The sequence below is a fragment of the Centropristis striata genome, chromosome 3, assembly GCF_030273125.1.
Source record: "Centropristis striata isolate RG_2023a ecotype Rhode Island chromosome 3, C.striata_1.0, whole genome shotgun sequence".
Lineage (NCBI taxonomy): Eukaryota > Metazoa > Chordata > Actinopteri > Perciformes > Serranidae > Centropristis > Centropristis striata.
This window is the reverse complement of record NC_081519.1, coordinates 45,094,046-45,114,892: the sequence shown is the minus strand read 5'-3', so window position 1 is coordinate 45,114,892 and position 20,847 is coordinate 45,094,046. Positions and strand designations below refer to the sequence as shown.

The 20,847-nt window shown below is 40.2% G+C and overlaps 1 protein-coding gene across 2 annotated transcripts in view; it reads right to left on the bottom strand.

Moving 5' to 3' along the window:
- Positions 1-8,505: 8,505 nt before the first annotated feature.
- Positions 8,506-20,847, bottom strand: part of LOC131968840 (plasma membrane calcium-transporting ATPase 1-like) — a 91,314-nt gene continuing 78,972 nt past the window's right edge. For both annotated transcript variants that reach the window (XM_059329884.1, XM_059329883.1), the window contains one exon: positions 8,506-19,233. In XM_059329884.1, coding sequence (XP_059185867.1) covers positions 18,967-19,233 — 267 coding nt within the window. In that variant the 3' untranslated portion in view covers positions 8,506-18,966. The remainder of the gene's footprint in view (positions 19,234-20,847) is intronic.

Here is a 20,847-nt window from a genome sequence, read left to right as displayed (position 1 = left end):
CACCACTAGTCTTCACTAGTCACCACTAGTCATCACTAGTCACCACTAGTCATCACTAGTCACCACTAGTCTTCACTAGTCTTCACTAGTCATCACTAGTCACCACTAGTCATCACTAGTCTTCACTAGTCTTCACTACTCATCACTAGTCTTCACTAGTCATCACTAGTCATCACTAGTCTTCACTAGTCTTCACTAGTCATCACTAGTCACCACTAGTCATCACTAGTCTTCACTAGTCATCACTAGTCATCACTAGTCTTCACTAGTCACCACTAGTCTTCACTAGTCTTCACTAGTCATCACTAGTCATCACTAGTCTTCACTTGTCTTCACTAGTCACCACTAGTCTTCACTAGTCATCACTAGTCATCACTAGTCTTCACTAGTCATCACTAGTCATCACTAGTCTTCACAAGTCTTCACTAGTCATCACTAGTCTTCACTAGTCATCACTAGTCTTCACTAATCATCACTAGTCTTCACTAGTCATCACTAGTCATCACTAGTCTTCACTTGTCTTCACTAGTCACCACTAGTCTTCACTAGTCATCACTAGTCTTCACTAATCATCACTAGTCATCACTAGTCTTCACTTGTCTTCACTAGTCACCACTAGTCTTCACTAGTCATCACTAGTCTTCACTAGTCACCACTTGTCTTCACTAGTCACCACTAGTCTTCACTAGTCATCACTAGTCATCACTAGTCTTCACTAGTCATCACTAGTCATCACTAGTCTTCACAAGTCTTCACTAGTCATCACTAGTCTTCACTAGTCATCACTAGTCTTCACTAATCATCACTAGTCTTCACTAGTCATCACTAGTCATCACTAGTCTTCACTTGTCTTCACTAGTCACCACTAGTCTTCACTAGTCATCACTAGTCTTCACTAATCATCACTAGTCATCACTAGTCTTCACTTGTCTTCACTAGTCACCACTAGTCTTCACTAGTCATCACTAGTCTTCACTAGTCACCACTTGTCTTCACTAGTCACCACTAGTCTTCACTAGTCATCACTAGTCATCACTAGTCTTCACTAGTCACCACTAGTCTTCACTAGTCTTCACTAGTCATCACTAGTCATCACTAGTCTTCACTTGTCTTCACTAGTCACCACTAGTCTTCACTAGTCATCACTAGTCATCACTAGTCTTCACTAGTCATCACTAGTCATCACTAGTCATCTCTAGTCTTTACTAGTCATCACTAGTCTTCACTAGTCATCACTAGTCTTCACTAGTCATCACTAGTCTTCACTTGTCTTCACTAGTCACCACTAGTCTTCACTAGTCATCACTAGTCATCACTAGTCTTCACTAGTCATCACTAGTCATCACTAGTCTTCACTAGTCACCACTAGTCTTCACTAGTCTTCACTAGTCACCACTAGTCATCTCTAGTCACCACTAGTCTTCACTAGTCTTCACTAGTCATCACTAGTCATCACTAGTCATCACTAGTCTTCACTAGTCTTCACTAGTCACCACTAGTCTTCACTAGTCTTCACTAGTCATCACTAGTCATCACTAGTCATCACTAGTCTTCACTAGTCATCACTAGTCATCACTAGTCTCCACTAGTCTTCACTAGTCATCACTAGTCTTCACTTGTCTTCACTAGTCACCACTAGTCTTCACTAGTCATCACTAGTCATCACTAGTCATCACTAGTCATCACTAGTCACCACTAGTCTTCACTAGTCATCACTAGTCATCACTAGTCATCACTAGTCTTCACTAGTCATCACTAGTCACCACTAGTCATCACTAGTCTTCACTAGTCTTCACTAGTCATCACTAGTCATCACTAGTCTTCACTAGTCATCACTAGTCACCACTAGTCATCACTAGTCTTCACTAGTCTTCACTAGTCTTCACTAGTCATCACTAGTCATCACTAGTCTCCACTAGTCACCACTAGTCTTCACTAGTCATCACTAGTCTTCACTAGTCTTCACTAGTCATCACTAGTCACCACTAGTCTTCACTAGTCACCACTAGTCTCCACTAGTCTTCACTAGTCACCACCAGTCATCTCTAGTCCTCACTAGTCACCACTAGGCACCACTAGTCTCCACTAGTCACCACTAGTCTTCACTAGTCATCTCTAGTCTTCACTAGTCACCACTAGTCACCACTAGTCTCCACTAGTCACCACTAGTCTTCACTAGTCATCACTAGTCTTCACTAGTCTTCACTAGTCATCACTAGTCACCACTAGTCTTCACTAGTCACCACTAGTCTCCACTAGTCTTCACTAGTCACCACCAGTCATCTCTAGTCTTCACTAGTCACCACTAGTCACCACTAGTCTTCACTAGTCATCACTAGTCTTCACTAGTCACCACTAGTCACCACTAGTCTTCACTAGTCACCACCAGTCATCTCTAGTCTTCACTAGTCACCACTAGTCACCACTAGTCTCCACTAGTCACCACTAGTCTTCACTAGTAATCACTAGTCTTCACTAGTCTTCACTAGTCATCACTAGTCATCACTAGTCTTCACTAGTCATCACTAGTCACCACTAGTCATCACTAGTCTTCACTAGTCTTCACTAGTCTTCACTAGTCATCACTAGTCATCACTAGTCACCACTAGTCACCACTAGTCTTCACTAGTCACCACCAGTCATCTCTAGTCTTCACTAGTCACCACTAGTCACCACTAGTCACCACTAGTCTTCACTAGTCTTCACTAGTCATCACTAGTCATCACTAGTCATCACTAGTCTTCACTAGTCTTCACTAGTCACCACTAGTCATCTCTAGTCACCACTAGTCTTCACTAGTCTTCACTAGTCATCACTAGTCATCACTAGTCATCACTAGTCTTCACTAGTCTTCACTAGTCACCACTAGTCATCACTAGTCTTCACTAGTCTTCACTAGTCATCACTAGTCATCACTAGTCATCACTAGTCTTCACTAGTCATCACTAGTCATCACTAGTCTCCACTAGTCTTCACTAGTGATCACTAGTCACCACTAGTCACCACTAGTCTTCACTAGTCACCACTAGTCTTCACTAGTCATCACTAGTCACCACTAGTCTTCACTAGTCACCACTAGTCTTCACTAGTCATCACTAGTCACCACTAGTCATCACTAGTCACCACTAGTCTTCACTAGTCACCACTAGTCATCTCTAGTCTCCACTAGTCACCACTAGTCTTCACTAGTCATCACTAGTCACCACTAGTCTTCACTAGTCATCACTAGTCACCACTAGTCTTCACTAGTCACCACTAGTCTCCACTAGTCACCACTAGTCTTCACTAGTCATCACTAGTCACCACTAGTCTTCACTAGTCACCACTAGTCTCCACTAGTCACCACTAGTCTTCACTAGTCACCACTAGTCACCACTAGTCATCTCTAGTCACATCTAGTGTCCTGTGGTGCAGAGCAGCCTGGTGGCCACATGGTGGCAGTGTTGCACTGAGCATCAAACACACAGGAAGCTTCGTTTCAACAACTGGATCATTTCATATCTCACAGAGCGGCTTTTACACTGAAACATTATGAATATTATATATATTTATGAGTATTGAGTAAGATGACACACGCACGGCCACACACGGCCACACACGGCCACACACACACACACACACACACACACACACACACACACACACACACACGTTGAAATAGACATTCAGACGATGCTGACTCATGAATCTCTGAACCAGGATCCAGTCTGGCTCCGTTCACTAACAACATTTACTCAAGTACTATTTTAACAGACTTGCACTAGTTTTATTAACCCTCTGAAATCTTCGGCTATTATGTGCGTTAAAAATAATCTGTTAAAAATGTTTTACCACGCCCATGTTGGTATCAGTTTTTTCAGCATTACCTCACCTAAATGTCCTGATAATTAATCTTTAACTTTGACTTATTTGATCAAAATTTTGAACCCAAAAGAAACAAAGGAAAACATAAAATCTGATCTTGAAAATTATTTTTCAAAACACAGAAATGTACATGTTGAAAATATGAACACAGGCTACAAATATAACATATAACAGGTGAAATGAGGATAATATCTAGTTCTATATTTTTATACTAAATATATTTGACATTATCTCTGGTTTTACTTGGACGAATATCATCAAAATAAATCTGGTATGGAGTTTAAAGCCAGAACTTTATTTGGAAGCTGATGGAGAGACTCAACGTTGCTTCATATTTATGTTTTCACGTCATGAAGAAGTGATGTTCAGGTGGTTTCATGGACTCCAGAGGGTTAAATATTTCCATTTTACGTAACTTTATACTTCTACTCCACTACATTTTAGAGGCAGATATTGTACTTTTTACTTTAGTTACTTTTCAGATCAAGATTTAACACGAAAAACAAGTCTTTAGTTTTTGGATTCTTAGAAATGAAACCACATCAAAGTATATTAAGTAGTTAAAATTAGCCCAACATTGATTGATTCAATCATGCTTCCATAAACTCATCAATAATAATAATAATAATAATAATAATAATAATAATAATAATAATAATAATACAATCATATACAGTCATGGGAAAAATATTAGACCTCCTTGTTTTCTTCAGTTTCTTGTTCATTTTAATGTCTGGTTCAACTAAAGGTTCATTTGTTTTGACAAATATAATGATAACAACAACAATATCTGATAAGAGTTTAATTTGAGAGCTGATATCTAGACATTTAACATGGTTTTATTGATCATGATTTTGGTTATTATCAATAAAACATGTTAGATATCAGCTCTTAAATTAAACTCTTATCATATATTATTGTTGTTATCATTAAGTCCCTGTTCTCCTGTTCCTGCCTAATCATTTCTATAATAATGTTGTTAACTGTAGTTTTTAACAAACGTTACTCAAACAAAAGAAAATGGGACTATTTCCTTTGGCGGATTGATCCACTTTTGGTTATCTTACATCATAAACTTGAGGCTGTTTTAATGGAGAAAAGTTCTAAAAAATCTTTAAACTGTTGATCTCGACACATTCAGGTAAAAAAACACAACTGTAGTTTTTATGGTAAAAACCAGCAGAACTTTACCGTAATAAATACGGAGCAACTTTTTATAATATTATGGTAAAATTATATTAATACTGTTGATTTCACCTTTAAGATTGACATTTTATTCCATATTTGAGCGTATAAATAAAAAGTTTTTCCATCAAAAGAAACGCTGTTCTGCCATATAATTGACAAGAAAATACTTTATAAATGCTGCATAAATTAAAGATTTTACCATTAAATATTACAGTATATTTCTGTTAGAGATATGGTGTTTAGTACATTTAACAGTGAGGAAAAGTAGTTTTACAAAAAATAAATGCATAAATGATTGTTGTATATATATTACAGTTTATTTTTGCTACAAACACGTAGTACTCAAACACGAGTATTTAACAGTGGAGTAATGTATTTAAAAAAAAAAAATTTAAAAAAAATTCTGTATTGTCTGATATAAACATTTACAGTGTTTCATTGTTACTGAAACTGAATTAATTAATTTTTACGTCTTTTACTATCATGGTTTAACAGTTTTTCACCCTAAAATCTACAGACATTTTTTACAGTGTGTGCCTCACAGTTTATAGTGCAATGTTAATAATGATAATAATAATAATAATAATAATAATAATAATAATAATAATAATAATAATAATAATGAAGTCCTTGCTGTCCCAGTAGAAGCCGTTCATTCATTCGGAACCTAGAAGAAGAAAAATAAATCAAAAATAATAAATAATAAACAAATCTAAAAATAATCACAAATCCACACTGATTTATTTCAAATTCCAATGGCTTTATTTTATGTATATAGATTTGTATATATTTATATATATTTATATATTATATATATATACTTATGTAACAACTTTTACTCAGTTGCTTGATTATCATCTTTTGTTCAGCTTAAGTTCAAACGACATGACACTAAGACCAAAAGGCATTCCACATGATCATATCTTACAAAAGAGTAAATAAAAACAACATGAGCGCGTGTGCACCTGTCGCACACACACACACACACACACACACACACATACACACACACACACACACATACACACACACACACACACATACATACATCAGTGTACAGGTGTTGTGGTTCTGCTTTGTAGAAAGAAGTGGAAACTAAAAAACGGAGCTAAAGAGACGAGAGACAGTGAGAGTGTGAGGGAGGAAGTGAAACCAGATGAAGCACTCGGAGCCAAACTGGAGGATTCTGTTGCATAGATTGAAGCAAACAGGAGGAGGATGAAACACACACACACACACACACACTGAGGAAACACACCTTCACCTGCAGCCCACACACACACACACACACATATTTAGGGAAGCACAGGAAGTTGTATTTGTGTCACAGACCAATCAGAACGACTGAAGACACTGAGGTTATGTGTCAGTTATGGAACATAATATTGACCATGTCGGCTCTGTTCAGACCTGATATCAATATCAACATGTGACCTGATCAGTGGAGAGCTCCAGATACACTCAGGCCCCGTCTACACCAGGACGCTAGCAGGTAAAAACGACTAAATATTTAATGTGAAGCCTTTCGTTTAGACGGTGACGGTGTTTTTGGGTCTTAAAAACGTTAAAATGTGCCTCCAGAGTGTAAAACTTAGATCCTCTCCTCCGTAGCGTGTCGTCTACTCTGACAAGACACAAAACTCTGATCTGATCTGCTCACGTCACGTATGTGTTTACGTCACATACATGCTCCAGGACAGGAAATAAAGAAACGTGGGATTATTTCCATGGTGGGACCTTCAAGCTGCTCTGGCAGCTCTAATAAACTTACAGGAGTCTTTCCACCAAATGTCCAGGATATGTACAGATAGTATTAGTGAACAGAGAAGGATCTGGAATTACCTCCATCACATTCTGGATGCAGCGATTGGTGGGAGGAGCCAGACGGCTTTGGAGGAGACCTGGGAGATCTAGTGATGGAGGAGAACTTTGTGGAAGGAGTAGCTGATGAAAATGTGTGGCGTGAAAACTTCCACATGTCCAAAGATGCTCTTATGGCTTTAAGTGATGCCGCCTGGCTGCATACAATCACATTCACACACTTTAGATCACCGTATCAGCAGATTAACTCCTGGAAACACTCGAATAAACCAGGAATAAAAAGTGAAGACAAGACGCCACTTTAGGTCTTCTGTTCAGACCGTCACCATGGAAACGGAGCCTCAGAGTTGGTCTGGGCTGCAATTGGTCAGTTCCTTTTAGTGGTGTGTACCAAGGTTATAATAGTTTTGGATTTTCATTAGTTTTAATTCCGTTGTGATTTTTTGTTTTCAAATTCAGTTAGTTTTAGTGAGTTTTTAGAGTGAGTTTGCTAGTTTTAATTTTTTTGGAAAACGCTTAGTTTTAGTTTAGTTTTTATTAGTTGTAGTTTAATTTTTATTAGTTGTAGTTTAGTTTTTATTAGTTGTAGTTTAGTTTTTATTAGTTGTAGTTTAGTTTTTATTAGTTGTAGTTGTTGTGTAATGGGGTATTTGTTGGGTCCAGATTCAATAAGGTCACAATAAATGTTTCCTTTATTTCCTTTGTCTGATCCATCTCAGCCCCAATAAGTTTATTAAGTCATAAAACCAGATAGATGAAATAGATTTCATATCAACCAAAAAGGTTTACGGATGAAAAAAGTTGACAAAGACGAAAACGAAGGACATTTTCACTATAATTTTAGTTAGTTTTGGAGCCACAAAATACAGTTTCAGTTAGTTATTGTTTTTATAAAAACTCTCGTTTTTATTTTTATTTCAGTTTACGAAAATGTTTTTTCAATTCTAGCTTTAGTTATTTCGTTAGATTTCAATAACTAAAATAACCTTGATATTAACATGTGACCCGGCTCTACGTCCGGGTGGTCTGGTTCCTCTTAGTGTGTACATGAGTGTTTCCTGGAACACGTTAAAGTGAGACGGCTCTCACAGCAAAATACGTAAATATTTACGTTTAAGACTGTTCTCCAGCGCCCTCTAGTGGCCGTAGTCATGATGAATGACTGGGATGAGTATAAATCCTGGAAGTTGAACTCGGGGCGGGAGGGGGAGGACGAACAGAATCCAGACTTTGACCCAGGAGAACGGGTCCCAGTAAACGACGCGATTTAAACATAACTATGTCACTTTCGAACTACGTCGTCACGTCCTTGTAACTATTCACTTCCGGTATTTACATACATTAATATACTTTTTAAACTCTCTTTTATAACAACAAAGTGTTTCCCTAAACCTCGATCAGTGGTTTTGAAACCTTAATTCAACGAAACTGCAGCCTTTTTTTATTTTTTACAACGGTGATCGTTTCTGTACGTAGAATGAAATGCGAGATATTTTTAGTGTTTCTGCTTCGTGCCGCGAACCGCTTTTATTCTGTCATTCAGGTAGATTCTATGTAGGTACAGGGCTGATTTAAAGCAATAGAGGGCGGGTTAAGGGAATTTTCAACTAATAAACTGCTGATTTTTGAACATTTGGTAAGAAATGTCTACATTAACACCAGCCTGGATATGTTTCCTGATAGTAAAGATGTATAATTTAGTCTACAGCTCAAAAAAAGGTGTTTAAGTGTGTATTATCACTTTGGGGTCTCACTGTGCTGCTCATGTAAAAAGCCAGGCAGCCATTACTGTCTGCTGCTGTATTTCTCATGTCACAGAAACCACTGACAGCGGTTGTTGTGTTTGGGATGGTAATATCATCATCATACAGTCCGTGATCATGTGACACTGTGACAGCTCTGTGCGCTGTAAGCCCTTACGAAGGCCTGCCAGGACCTTTGGGAGACAATAACCTGATACTGAGGTTCATAAAGTGAACCCTAATTCACATTTATGTAGGATTTTACTACAGACATTCCTGCACATTGCAACAACTGCTCTTTTAGCAATGTGTTTACTCCATGTTCATTTACATAAAGAGCTGGACAGTGAGATCTAATCACAAGTGGGTTAGGGCTAGGTTCAGTTAGGGTTAGGGTAGGTTTAGGTTCAGGGGTTGGGTTGGCTTACGGTTAGGGTCACTCAAGCATACAGAGAAGCATTTTAGCGGCAGGTGTGAGCAGAGCTAACCAGAGCTGATCACCCTGAAACATGTTAACCAGGTCTGAACAGCTTCCTAGTCTACATTACATTTGCAGATCAACACAAACTGCAGCTGAGGCTGATGGGAATGAAAAAACAATCATTTTTGTGCCATATTAAAGGGACAGTTAACCCTAAACCATAAACACCTATCATCCTACCTCTAGTGCTATTCATCAATCTAGATTGTTTGGAGTTATCAGCTGCAGATATTTCTGCCTTCTCTTCAATATCACTGAACTAGATGAAGAACTCAACAGTAAAGTCTCTTTGACCTGGTAACTCAACATAACAGATTAGCTGTTGCTAATTGTTCATATATTTTCTGAAATGCTCAAAACAAAACAGTATATTGATCAATCCGTTTGAATTCGAAATAACTGTGACCAAATACAAGCATGCATCAATGCACACACACACACACACACACACACACACACACACACACACACAGTCTGACAGGTAGTTAAATATAAAGCCTCGGATAGAGAGAGTTGTGGTTGTTAAAGGGTCCACCAGTCCGTTCTCACTCCCAGCTCATCAGACCCTGATTTTTGGTCAGTTCCCCAATGTTCCCAATGTAAAACCATCCTGGTCATTACTTTACAGTCAAAGCAACAAATTAAATATAAAGACCTTGACTTTGGACCATGAGACTGGTGACCACAAGTCAAGGTAACCTGAAAATGAACAGGTATGTAGATGCATTATGTTCTCTGTCACTATGGTAACACTTCTTCTTCCTAACCAAGGAGCTTTGTTGCCTACACTGTAAAACCCAAAGTTGTTCTTTTTCAATACAACAAATATTTGTGCAAAAAAATAATTTCAACTTGAAATATTGAGTCAAATAGTGAGATTCATTTGAGTCTCTATTGTCTTTGTTGTCTTGACATAAAATTATTTCGCAGCATCGACACCAACAAATTGGTTTTACAGTGTAATCTTAACCAGTTCTGTGAACATGGAAGTTTATTTTGAAAAGCCAATATGCTGCTCTGACACGTTCCAGAAGGTAGAAAGGTAACTAGAGCGTCTGTTGGCATCTGGAAGTTGGGAGTCAGAAGTTGTTGGATGGACACACAATGAAAGATTTATGAGTTATGAAAGATGCTGAAGTGGCTGAAGGAAACAGGAAGTCACCTCTTCATGAAGTCAGACAACCAGCTCGTCTTTCGGTCAGCAGCCTTTCCACCTAATCTTGTGCAAGACCGTTGAAAGTAATGAACCTTCTCAGGGACAGGCCACGCCCATTACCACGCCCCCTTTAAGCCAAATGTCGTGAAAACAAACACACATATTTCCACACAAGCATTTGATCTCTATGCCAAATTTCAGCTTCTTCTGTCAAAAACTGTGGCTGCCAAAGACTTTAGAGCCCCTGGTTGCAGTTTGTAAAAAAGAAAGAAGAATGAATCGATCGATAGATAAGTCCTTCATTGCAGCCGTACTTATGACTTGACAGAACTGAACACACACTCGGATTTATCTGTGCTGAATAAAATCTGACATGAACAGACTTTTCACAGGTGAGCAACAAACTCCATTATCCTCATTTTCTCCTCCAGCTGGAGAAAAGAGAAGCAGGAGGATAAAAAGGAAGATGGAGATCAATGGATGTGATCGGTGAGATGATGACACCTGCAGAACAGAAGCCGACCTGAAGGATTCAGGCCTGTTAACTGTTAAACCGTCTCCCTCCTGCTCTCACTGCACACAGATGAGTGGGTGATGAGTTCAGGAGAATCTGGAAATCTCAGCGTTTGTGTGTGTGTGTGTGTGTGTGTGTTTTGGGACGGGAGGATGTCTGTTACAAGTTATTTTTGGATAAATTAGACGATGGGAAATAAAAAAGAAAAGAAAAAGACAGAATGTTCATCTTTCATCAATCCATCCATCAGAAGTCACACAGTTTTAATTTCCTCAGTGTGTTTCACCTCACAGTGCAAATACATGAGAGTGTGTGTGTGTGTGTGTGTGTGTGTCTGTTTGTGTGATGTTGCATGTGTTTGGGGCGTGTGTTTGAGATTCATTTGGTAAAAACAAGTCAACATTTTGGGATGTTTCATTCCATACTAAAACATGCAGAACACAGAACATTGAACACATATACTGAACAGTTAGTTTTATCCAAATGCAGTTTCTCTTTTTTGATTTTTTATCTCTTTTCGCACAGAGTGGCTTTAGGCTACACAGAACACGACAGAACCAATCGCACCAGGTTGGACATATTGCTTTAAACCACCAAATTTGTATATATGTCATGCATGCCACATAGATGATATTATGTTTATACAAAAATAACACCAACGCCTATTACTGTGTATCATAGTAATTACAGAAAAACAAATCTTTTTCAGTCTTTTTTGCAATGAAGTTCAACTGAGAAACCATATACATATATATATATCTATGTACTTATATCTAATATGTATATATACATATATATACTAGATATAAATACATACAGATAATATATAAATATATAGATATATATGTTGAGTGGTTATGACTTTTCCAACTGTGGTATTCCAGTTCATTTGAATCATTTTTTTTTAATTATTTGTGAATGTTGAAGTGGATGTGAAGGTTCTCCAAATAATTCCTTTTAGATCCGATAACAGGAAGCTGTTCTGAGAAAAGGCAGTGCTCTGAAGAGGAAGCAGTCAAAATGCAACAATGACTGGAGAAGAAGAAGAAGCGAGTTCCTTTTCCGTACACAAGTCCTATTGGAAAACTGAGATCTGGTGAACTCCGCGTCTCCGATGGCGGCGGCAGCGGCTGTGCTGTGCGCCTGGCATGAGATGTGAGGGGCAACCAGTCCAACCAGTCCAACCAGTCAAACAGAGGGACAATCTAATCCAGGCGGCAGGGAGGGAGGGAGGACGGGAGGAAGGGGAGTCAGGTGACTGCAAACTTTCCAAAAAACAAACTTGTGCAGAAGATTTAAAATCAAAGAGAAAACGACTTTGGCAGAACATCCTTAAAGCTTTGCTGGGTGATGATTGGCTGATTGCCCCCTCTCCCATTTCCTGTCACCGACACAGACAGCAGGTTCACTTCATTCACTTATATGACAATATTTACATTGTACTGACTGTAGGAGCACAGCTGTTCTGTCAGATTCAGCAGTTGAACAAAAGAGAGAGAGAGAGAGAGAGAGAGAGAGAGAGAGAGAGAGAGAGAGAGAGAAAACGCATCATCGTTTGGAAAAAGTGCGTCTCATTTCCAACCAACGGACACACGGCAGGAAGAGGAAGTGATGTCACGAGCGCTTTAACAGTCCGGCTCTCTTCCCGGGAAATGTTTCTGAAGTTGGTAGTTGGTATAAAATGGCGATGACATCTACAGTTGCAGCTGTGTCCCGTCACAAGCTCCGCCTCCTTCAATGTCTCAATGTTCATGATCAAAAATGTGGCGTCCTTTTCCTTCTTTGGCCTCAATTTAGACGAGCCAACCTGAGGTCCAGGGCCACCGAGCCTGGTTTGTTTTGGGGGGCCTTGGCCCATCCAGCCCCTGGTATCCAAACATGGACAGCAACAGTCAAATCAGTGAAAGAAAACGTTTAAATGTACAAAAAAAAGGGTTTCGACACAGTATCATTGGGAATTGTTGAGTCAACAGTTGGAATGTTTGATACCGGTGCCGAAACTTGAATTTCTTCATTCTTAATGCTATGGAGGCAATTTGGTCGGTGCCTAAGAGAAGCCTACTGAGGTTCGGTAGCCCTAATGTTTGATTCAGTCAAAGCAACCCCAAAACTTTGAAGCTATTACTTTAAAGTAAAGCTATTCCAGCTCACAGTCATTAATTGTAGGAACTCAAAGGGGGTTTACATTTTGATTGGGCCCCCAATGTTGGCGGAGGTCTCCATGGGTTCAGTTGGCCCCAAACAATCAAAACACGACGTAAGACCCCCGGACGAGCTGGATTCAGACCATAACCTGCTGTCGGACCAGTTGGGATTGGGTCTAATGCCGTTTTTTCACTGCACAGAACGGCTCGACTTGATCCGCACTTTCTTTGGTCTTCCATTAGCAAAAGCTGTGGATCATTCCTGAAACTGTTTTTTGTTGATCACAGTTCCAATAGGACCCTTTTCATTGGCACTTTTAGCTCCTCCAAGACAAACCATGCAGCGTCTGTCTAAAAGGAGGTAGCCCTGTCGTTATGGAGACGGCTTTGGCTCCGTTGGCAGATCCGTCACCCATTGATTTGAAGGTTGGTGGTTAAATCCCCGACCATGGCAGCCTACATGTCGAAGTATCCTTGAGCAAGATACTGAACCCCAAATTGCTCCCGATGCTGCGTTTATCAGTGTGTGAATAAATTCCCAATGGTGGCAGGTGGCGTTAAGGATAGCCTCTGCCACCAGTATGAATGTGTGTGTGAACGGGTTTAGTTTAGTTTATTGGCTTATTTAAAACAGGGACCATGTACAAGGTTAATTAATTACGTGGAGTAAAAAGATGGCTTGTGCCAGATTTTAGCTAAAAGCTAATTTCCATCTGCAGTCTCTGGGAAGGTCAGAAGAATTAACAGTTTTTATTTATTTATTTATAAAATTAAAAATAATTTTATTATAGGCTCTTAAATGAGCTCAGCGATGGTAGAAGGTGGAGTTGAAACACTGATTGATTTTATTGTACACAGAACAGTCTGTACTTATAAATGATGTTTAAATAATGACGTTGGCGTCAACAGTGGCTGCATTTTATTTTATTCACACCAGCCAGATTCGTTAATGCTGCTTCTGTGCCAATGAAAAGATTGATCAATCGTCAAATTGAAGTTGATGTCGAGGCGATCAGTCAAGATCGCCGTGGCAACCATTCGCAGACCAGATACCAAAACCTGTAGAGCCGTATCATGCAGTGAAAACTCAGATTCCCTTTTAGCTCAGAACCCATAGACCAACAATAAAAGTGTCTTAGTCTTAGCCTTAAAATGCCTTTGGCAAACAGGAACTAGGTCTCTTTAACAAAAAGAAGAACAGATGAATGTACGTTGGGGTTGTGGAGGTTTGTAGAGTCCACTTTGAAGACTTTGAGGGCTCAAACCAACTCATTGGTTAGTTTAATGATTTGGGCCGGCTCTGCTTTGGTCCTCAGGTTACTTCTTCTCAAGTTTTGGTCCGTCTCAAGGGGTCGGAGCTCGTATTGGACGAAACACACCTTCATAGGCCACACCCCCCTTCAAAAAAGAGGCGGAGCCTGAAGCGGGACACAGCTGTGATCCTCTTTAAAGTCGTCAGCTCCGACAACAGTCAGTTGGAAAACAGCATCAGTCCACTCGTTCAAAAGAAATCAGTCGTTGTAGCTTCAAAGTACAGAAACAAAGAAACCCAGAGGTTGGATAAATAATTATACACTCCAATTTAATGTTTGATACAGTTAGCTGTATTCACGTTGCATTGGCTGAACTCTAATGGAGTTGGATAACTGCAAAATCACATAGCGTGTAGTGTGTCACAACATCTTAGATCAAGTGAATATACTCATGTAAAAGGGGGCTGATGAGAATAAATTGTTGAGATTCCAATTGAACGGCCGACAGGAAGTAAACAAGTCACTGCAGGTTTCTGAGCCCTAACATCAGGTGACCAAGACGACACACGTGGCATAAATATTTAGAGAGCTGTAAAAAGACAGAGTCCACGTTAGATTCATCTCATTCATGTACTGCACTGTCACCAAACTCTTCAGCCTATACATATATATTCATATATCTCCAAAATATTAAAAAGTACTTAATATAAAAATACAGAAGAATTGTAAAAAATGAGCAAAACATTGAATTTTATATGAAAACCATGCAAGAAAGATTCCCCATTTAGTTAAATAGTAACTCTAAGATTCAGGAAAGCAAGGGAATGAAAGGGAAGTGGTCGGATGAGAGAAGCGCAGGCGAACTGCCACCCACTTGCTTTTCATGTAAACATTGTAGAGGTCCTTTAAACTTGGTTCGGCAGTGACGACTGAAGATTTTCTCCTTGCTTTTTGGTCATGTTTGGAGTAAAGGGCCAGGGGGAGGAGGGGGGTGAGAAAGTCCAAAGGAAACCTCGATAACAATGAGATAAAAAACAATACAGACAACCTATAAAATATGGCTCTGAGTTACATAGAAAAAGCTCATCAGAGGGGAGAGGAAGAACCTAGTCATGACAAAAAAATTAGGAAATATGGCAGTAGTAGCACATTACTTCAATAACGTGTCCTAGTTCATAGATAGGTCGATGGCTGCTAGTCGGACTAAGAGGGGATTACACGCATCGCTGCTTCTGATTGGAAGATGATTCCTTCTTCTTTTAAGACATTAATCTGCGGACAACGGCAGGCAGGAAGTACTGAGCGGCAGCGAGGGGGGGGGGGGGCGCGCACAGTGGATTTAACTCTACGGGTCGACTGGTGACATCATCAGTTGCCCTTTTGACCTCAGCGTGGGCGCCACATTGACCTGTCGATCTAAACACAGCAGAGCAGAGAGACGTGACGATGGTGATGATGATGATGGTCAAACAGCTTCTCTGCTGCTGGCTGTGTGATGTCACAGACCGACAGATGGAACTGGAAAAACGTGGGAACGAAAACATCCGACCTGGTACTAAGATTTGTCTTAAACACAGAGAGACGGTCCAGAAATCTGTTCAGATCATCAAAGTCCTGTTTAGTGGAGCAGAACTTCCTTCACTGAGACCCAAAACAGACTCATCGATACTGAAGTCGCTCCATCGTCCCGAACTTTACGCTTGTTCCCGTGAATTTATTCTAGTGTGATCGCTCTTATTATAAAGTCCTTGAACATCGGATTCACGTGTTTGCAGACCTGATGTCTGATAAAGACTCAAGGATTCTTCCTCCTCTTCTCCTAATCCAAACAAAAATGGTTTCCAAAGTGTTTTTCCAAATCACTTCAACAGTGAACGGCGCCAACTTTATCAAACAGCTCTATGACAGAACGATATTCCTGCGTCATTCGCATGGTGTCTCTAGTTCTGGACCGGATTAAAGACAACGTGTGTTTCTGGGGGACGTTATTGCCACTTTAAGCAGCTTTGATCTACACTGACTCCTTCAGGAGCAACCACAGTTAAACCAGACCGGTAGCTGCCAGTAGCTCCTCACAGGACACTGGTTGGTCCTGAGCCCTGACTGGAAGGAGTTGAGATGGTTTACCATCAGACCCTGAACACACTGCAGGGATTAGACATCCCATCTGGTCTGGGAACACCTCAGGATCCACCAGGACGAACTCAACGAAGATGTGTCTGGGGAAAGGTGAAGGTAAGCTGGAGCGATCTTTCTACCCAGATCTAAATAAGTAGAGGAAAATGGATAAATCAAGCATTTTGGATTTTATTTTGTAGGGACAAAAGGGAAGAAAACAGATCATCCTGTGGCAGTAGAGTTCAGCTTGGAAAGATGTGAACTGAACGTTTGGTCAGCTTTGACTGGAATGACACTTTGACTAGATTAGGGCAGTGTTTAGCGAGGGGCGCCTCACAGTGTCATGGTCACTTTTTATTGGTCATAGTTCATAGGGAGTCTCATCTAATACGAGCTGCTCAGTCAGGAGGAGGAAGGTGGTGAGAACACAAGAAAAGTCAGCGTTTTAAGACAGTTAATGATATCCTTCATCTGTTAGGTATCCTGGTTTCACGTTTCAAATTCCAATTAAAGGGGACCTATTCTGCTTTTCCTTATTTCCTGATACGATTAGTGTCAGATGTTGATATTAAAGGGGGCCAAAGTTTAAAATAATGCGGTCTGTTAAAGTAAAAACTTTGATTGTGACTCTTTCGAACACTGTCTGCAGAAAAGTTTTTCTCCTCTCGGTTGGAGCTAACGTCAGTTGGTGCCATGTGGTCAGTTTCTCCATTACATACGCCGCTACATGTAGCTACATGCTAACATCAGGGAATCCTGTGATCTTGGTCGCCAATTTTTGTTAATTATCACTAATTTTGGATCACAATCCAGCTGGAACATGTTCGATTGTGTAGGTTTAGATGCTTTTATTGGTGATTTTTCAAGCTGAGCATGTAAATATGTTCTATCAAAAACCTAGAAGACTAGAATTAACCTGAAAATGAGAATTACTGGTCCCCTTTCTGAATCATTTCTATCAAGGCGTTCAGCGTATGTTGTGGCCTCATTTCATCAATGTTCTCTCTGCCAGGAAAGTTCGTCCAAAGTGAGTGGAGATTACCACCAGCGTCTTTTCCCTGCACGAGTATGCACGTTAGCAGGAAACCACCAAGTTTATAGCCTCTGTAGTATATTTTATGTTACTTTTAATGTAAGTCTTTCATTAAAGGGCCCCAGTCTGATCTTTTGTTCAGATCAGAACTGTAACAACTGGTTTAAACCAGAAATAACACACTGTAGGATCTGGGAGTTGTCAGACACTAGAGGCGTTTGGAAGCAGAAATATAAACAAGTATAGGTTGAATTCCTTTAAAGGTTAAAAAGTAGACTTAGCAGCTAATCTTTCCCGGAGGAAACGTGCCCATGTGTTGGGTATGTGCTGGAACATTCAAATTAAATGATCAAAGACAGAAAAAGGCAGAGAGGACTGAGGGCTTCATTGGACTTGGGGCCACCTTTTTTCAGCAGCCTTGAAATGGACAAAGTTCTCGTCCGCTGTACCTCGGCAGTGTATTCTGATGTCTGATAATAAAGAAAACTAAAAGGAACTTCGACTTGATCTTTGATTGATCTTCTCTCTCAGAGAGGTAGTAAATTCAGACTACACCTCACTGACTGATTATTAGTGGAGAACAGTACCCATGAGTCTGTTTTTGTCCGGTTGTGTTTGCAACAGGACGTTCGGTCCGACAGACAGGAAGTTAACGGCTCTGAACAGACGCTGCTGCAGACTAAACACACATATGGTCGTCTAAACAGAATCCCAAATATTCATTCCTAAGTTATCATGCGACTCAACACGAATGAAACATAACATGCATCCTACTAGAGCGGGAAACATGAACCACACTCCCGTTTCCTATCGACACTGTGGACGTACTTTGGGGGGGGGGAGGGGCGGAGAGAACCAGAACCCTGACTGGATGAGATGAGGTCGGACCCCCGGAGGAAGGACTCCGCCGTGGTGGATATTTTTGGGGAGTAAACATTCTGTCCTTCCACATGCAACACAGCTGATAAAAGAAAGAGCAACAGATACAGACACGATAAAGGGAAGAACAGTTTCTTTTAACAGTTGAACCTTGGAGACTGTAGTGACATTCTCTGGAGTTTGAATCAACCATCAATTAACATTCTTTAGAGGTTTTTAAAAACAAAAAAACAAACAAAGGGTTAACATTTTTGCATTTGCCTATAAATCTTCTGATCACCAAACCCGGCTGTTAGCTGTGTAGAGGAGCGGAGAGAAGCGTTATGTACATGAGAATCACTGCACTCTTTGAAAAGTTCGGTGCCGTTTTTTCGAGAATCGCAGGAATGAAGCGAGCACAGAACACGACATGCTGCTGCTGCGAGTCCCCGCAGAAAAAGATCGAACCCAACCAAGTTTTAAAAGCTTTTTAAAAGGATCATCAAGTAAAAAATATACATGAATGGACAAAGACTTCCACAGTGGAGACTCGGGGCTCCACCCTCTAGTGATGCAGGAGGAGGTGGAGGAGGTGGAGGAGGAGGTGGAGGGACAAACTTACAGGCAGAGCGACGCCACAGTCAGTATGAAAAACACAATGTGGCAGGAATGAGTGAAGGGTGGAGACGATGTGAAGCGATGAGGAGACGCAGTGACTTCCCTCCTCACTGCGACAGTTCAGTTGGTGGCATGACAGATGATGAAGAGGAGGGAGGAGGAGGAGGAGGAGGAGCTCAGATGGATGACTCCCAGCTGTGGGGGAAGGCGCTGGGCGGCTCTCCTCCTCCCCCCGCCGCCCCGGAGGAGGCGCTGAGGAGGGGGTCCACCTCCACCTCCACCTCGATCTCGTCTCCGCTCTCCTCGATGGTGGGGATGCGAGCCTCCTCCTCCGACTGGGGGACGAACTCAGGATGGGCCATGAAGCTGTGGATGGAACTACGGGACTCTGGGCTCTCCAGCCCGGCGTACAGGGAGCTACGGAACGCGTTCACCACCTTAATCTGCAACAGAGAGAGAGACGGGCGTCAGAGGGTGAGACAGCCACTGGGTCACAGGGGGAGACAGGCAGCAGGCTGGTGGGACACATGGTGGTGGTGCATCTGAATCTGGGGGAGGTGACCACAAAACCACAGAAACACAACGTTAACAGGTGAAACACAGCTTGGTTGCATGAGAACGATCCGGGAAAACTCACAACAAAATTCTACAAAATATATAAAAACAAAATAAAAAAAGGGGTCAACACGATGTGCAAGAAGACAAACGGCAACAAAAAAACCATCAACAGGCTGAATGTGGAGGAGCATCACATCACCACGGCAACCACATACGGCAACCACACACACACACGCACACACACACACACACACACACACACACACACCAACACACACACACACACACACCAACAGACGTTCCACAGCTCACAGCAGGACACGGAGGAACTTATCGAGTGTTTTCAGGTCAAAGTGGAGTCACGAGTCACTGGGTCACGTCCAGGTCTGATTTTAATCTAAAAGTCGTCAATTTTGTGGCTCAAGTCCTCACCACTGATTCATACATCTTCATTCATGCATGTGAATGTAATTCATTGAACATTTATTTGTGAATTTGAGCTGCAGATGCACAAATGAATGTAATCTACACTGTAAAAAACCCTGTTGTTTGTACCGTAACAACCTGTTGTTTCTATGGTGAAAACCAGCAGCTGTGGTTGCCAGAACTTTACCGTAATAAATACGGTGCAGCTTTTTATAATATTACGGTAAAATGATATTAACACTGTTGATTTCATGTTTAAGATTGTCATTTTATTCCATATTTTACTGTAAAAAATAAAAGTTTTTCCGTCAAAAGAAACACTGTTCTGCCATATAATTGACAAGAAAATACTTTGTAAATGAAAACGCATAAATTAAAGATTTTACCATTAAATATTACAGTATATTTCTGTTAGAGATATGGTGTTTAGTACATTTAACAGGGAGAAAACATATTTTTACAAAAGATAAATGCAAAAATGACAGTGATGCTTGTAAATATATTACATTAAATACATATTAAAGAGTATTTTACAGTAATGTATTTTTAAAAAAACTAAACAGTAAAAAATACAGTTTTGGCTGATTTATACATTTACAGTGTTTCATTGTTACTGAAACTGAATTAACTCATTTATCATTTTACGTCTTTTACTGTCATGGTTTAACAGTTTTTCACCCTAAAACCTACAGACATTTTTTACAGTGTTGTTTCCAGTGGATTTTGTCCTGTAAATTTAAATGTAAATATCAGGAAAAAAACTGTTATTTAGACTGAATATTCCTGCTGTTTTTCAGGGTAATTGTGTCTTTGTCACTTAATGGTATTTCTCTATTAATTTTACATACATTTAAATAAATATTTTTACAATTTAAGTTGTGTACAATTCCATGATTTACGGTAATTAACTGTCTATTATGGTAATATACAATTTTTAATTTTACACCTTATTTCTAATGCAATTTGACAGTGTTTTACTGTAATTTCTACAATCTAATATCAGTGTATATTGATTCTTCAGCGTGCAACTGCAGCTCAAACTCAGTAACAACAAATATGCAATGAATCAAATT